General features: G+C 48.6%; 1 protein-coding gene across 5 annotated transcripts in view; it reads left to right on the forward strand.

The window, feature by feature from the left end:
* The window catches only part of Adk2 (Adenosine kinase 2), a 52,919-nt gene that overhangs the window by 31,325 nt on the left and 19,094 nt on the right, over positions 1-2,500 (forward strand). Inside the window, exon 1 of one of the 5 annotated variants that reach the window (XM_086552845.1) lies at positions 78-220. The exons of the other annotated variants lie outside the window; for them this stretch is intronic. Coding sequence (XP_086408971.1) covers positions 207-220 — 14 coding nt within the window. The 5' untranslated portion in view covers positions 78-206. Of the gene's footprint in view, positions 1-77; positions 221-2,500 lie in introns of those variants that run through there. 5 annotated transcript variants of the gene reach the window in all.

Below are 2,500 nucleotides of genomic sequence, written 5' to 3' on the forward strand. Positions count from 1 at the left end.
CATGTCATGAGCCTTAACTGCGGACAGCTTCTCCATAATGATTCCCCTTTTTTTATTTTATCATCCGCAATCCCGTGGCGAGTGGAGTCACCAGGAGAGAGCTCCTCCCCTCTTACCATTCAGGAATGGACTCGCCCACGCTGTTGAGGTTATAAATACGATGCGCGTGTTCGACAGCTCTCTCAGTCGGCAACATCACGGTCGAGATGGCGGGCGCAAGGTAAGTCGCCGAGCGTCCAACTCACGTGGAGAGGGAGAGACACAAGGGAGGGAGGGAGGGAGGGAGGGAGACAGAGAGAGAGAGTGAGAGAGAAGCCCGTGTGATAACTCGACGCTACAGGTGCCAGCTAGCTTGAATGTGAGGCTCTTTTTTTTTTTTAGTTTTTGTTTGTTTGCTTAGATTAAAGTCGATGCATTTGTTTTAATCTTTTGTTGACGTGTTTGTGAGAAATGGAGGAAAAGAAAAAGTTCTGCGAGTTATCAGTGATTGGACTCTAGAAGAAAATATATTGAACCAAACTAGATATGTCTGGATTTATTTTTGATCTTTTGTTATATTGGGCCACCTTGTTTTTTAGTCGAATGTGATCTCCCATTAATACAAGACGGGTTCCACAATCAAGGATTCTAAATGGTGCCCTTTAAGCTTCCCCCATGTGTACGTGTGTGGCGCCTGATTATCGACTTGTAGGGGGAAAAAAAGGATTGAAACATATGCCTGGGATTTGCAGGGGGATGAAGGATTGTGTTTATTATTTATTTTAAGGGTGACAGTGGCGGATTTGGATTGTCTCTTGTCCCCCCCCCCCCTTTTTTTTTTCTCTCTCATCATATGTCTCGTCTATTCGTCTGTCTTGTTATCTGCCACTCTCACCCACCCGTCCCTGCTGTCTGTCTGTCTATTGCAGGATAGATCCATCATGCAAAGATGACTGTGAGTGTAACGAGAGGAAACCAATCGCCCATCCAACCTCAGCCTAGTCTATTTTGTGTATATTGACGTCCATATCCATCCTCCCCCCCCCCCTCCCCTGCTCTCGCCCTTTCTCTTTCTGACTCACCCATACCCTCACACCTTCCCCTCTGCATCTCTCACTCTCCTTCTCCCTCTCCCTCCTCTTTCCCTTCATTCCCCTCCTTTTCCCTCCTTTTCTTTTCCTCCTCTTCCCATTTCTCCCTTCATCCTCTCTTCTTCCCTTTTCTCCTTTCCTCCTCTCCTCTTCCCTTCATTCCCTCTTCTCCCCCTTCCCTTCCCTTCCCTTCCCTTCCACCTCTCCCCCTTCCCTTCCCTTCCCTTTCTCCTCTCCCCCTTCCCTTCCCTTCCTCCTCTCCCCCTTCCCTTCCCTTCCTCTTCTCCCCTTCCCTATCCTTCCTCTTCTCCCCTTCCCTCCTCTCTCCCCTTCCCTATCCTTCCCTCCTCTCTCCCTTTCCTTCCCTTCCCTATCCTTCCTTCCTCTCCACCTTCCCTTCCCTCCCTCTCCCTCCCTCCCATCCCCTTCCCGCCCCACACTACCTCTCCTCTCCCCCCCCCTCACTACCAACCCCCCCCCCATCCCGTCCCCACCCCTCCCCGCTTTCTGGCCACGCCCCTCCTGCTGATTCTCTTCCTGTACGTAATACTCCCGTCTTTTGTTTATACACTCATACATACATACTCATCTATGTATTTATTCGTTTGTCTGATTTCTCTTATCCTTCTTAAATAGATTTTTTTTTTCTTGTCTCCTTATCGCGTGTAGGAGAGCTTATCAACTGCCAGCATCTTTCCCTGTGGTATTGTCTTGCCCGGGTTTCGCCGCTGGAGCTTTGATCTTGTCAGTGCTTTCATGCTGGACGTTTCTGCTTGCAGGGCGGTAGTGCCTTGCCCGGATTTTGCTCCTTTTTTTCCTCTCTCACTCTTTCCTCTTTCGATTTTTTTCTCTTGTCTTTCACGTTCGACCTGTGTCTTTCCTGTGTCTTTCTTGTATCTCTCTCGAATCTCTCTCGATTTTCTCTTCTCTACATGCATTTCTTCTTCTCTCTCTCTATCTAATCTTTCTCCCTTTTTCTCCCTCTTTCTCCCTTTTTCTCCCTCTTTCTCTCTTTAATCTTTCTCCCTTTTTCTTTCTCTAATCTTTCTCCCTCTTTCTCTCTAATCTTTCTCCCTCTTTCTCTCTCTAATCCTTCTCCCTCTCTCTCTCCTCTCTCCCCCCCCTCTCTCTCTTTCTCTTTAATCTCACCCTCCCTCCCCCTCCCTTACCCTCCCTCCCCTAATATCGTTCATATCCCCCCACTCTCTCTCACTCTTTCTATCCCTCTATACCTCTCCCTCTCCACTAATCTCTCTCTCATCTATTTCTTCTCTCTCCTCTCGCTCGCTCTCTCACTCTTTCTCTCTTTCTCTATCCCTCTATCCCTCTCCCCTAATCTCTCTCTCTCACTCTCTCCCCTCTCTCTTCTCTTTGTCATCTCTCTCTTCTCTCGCTCGCTCGCTCGCTCTCTCACACTTTCCCTCTCTCTC

Source organism: Penaeus japonicus, unplaced genomic scaffold, assembly GCF_977035675.1.
Source record: "Penaeus japonicus unplaced genomic scaffold, GWHDUDI00000001_assembly GWHDUDI00000027, whole genome shotgun sequence".
Taxonomy (NCBI): Eukaryota; Metazoa; Arthropoda; class Malacostraca; order Decapoda; family Penaeidae; genus Penaeus; species Penaeus japonicus.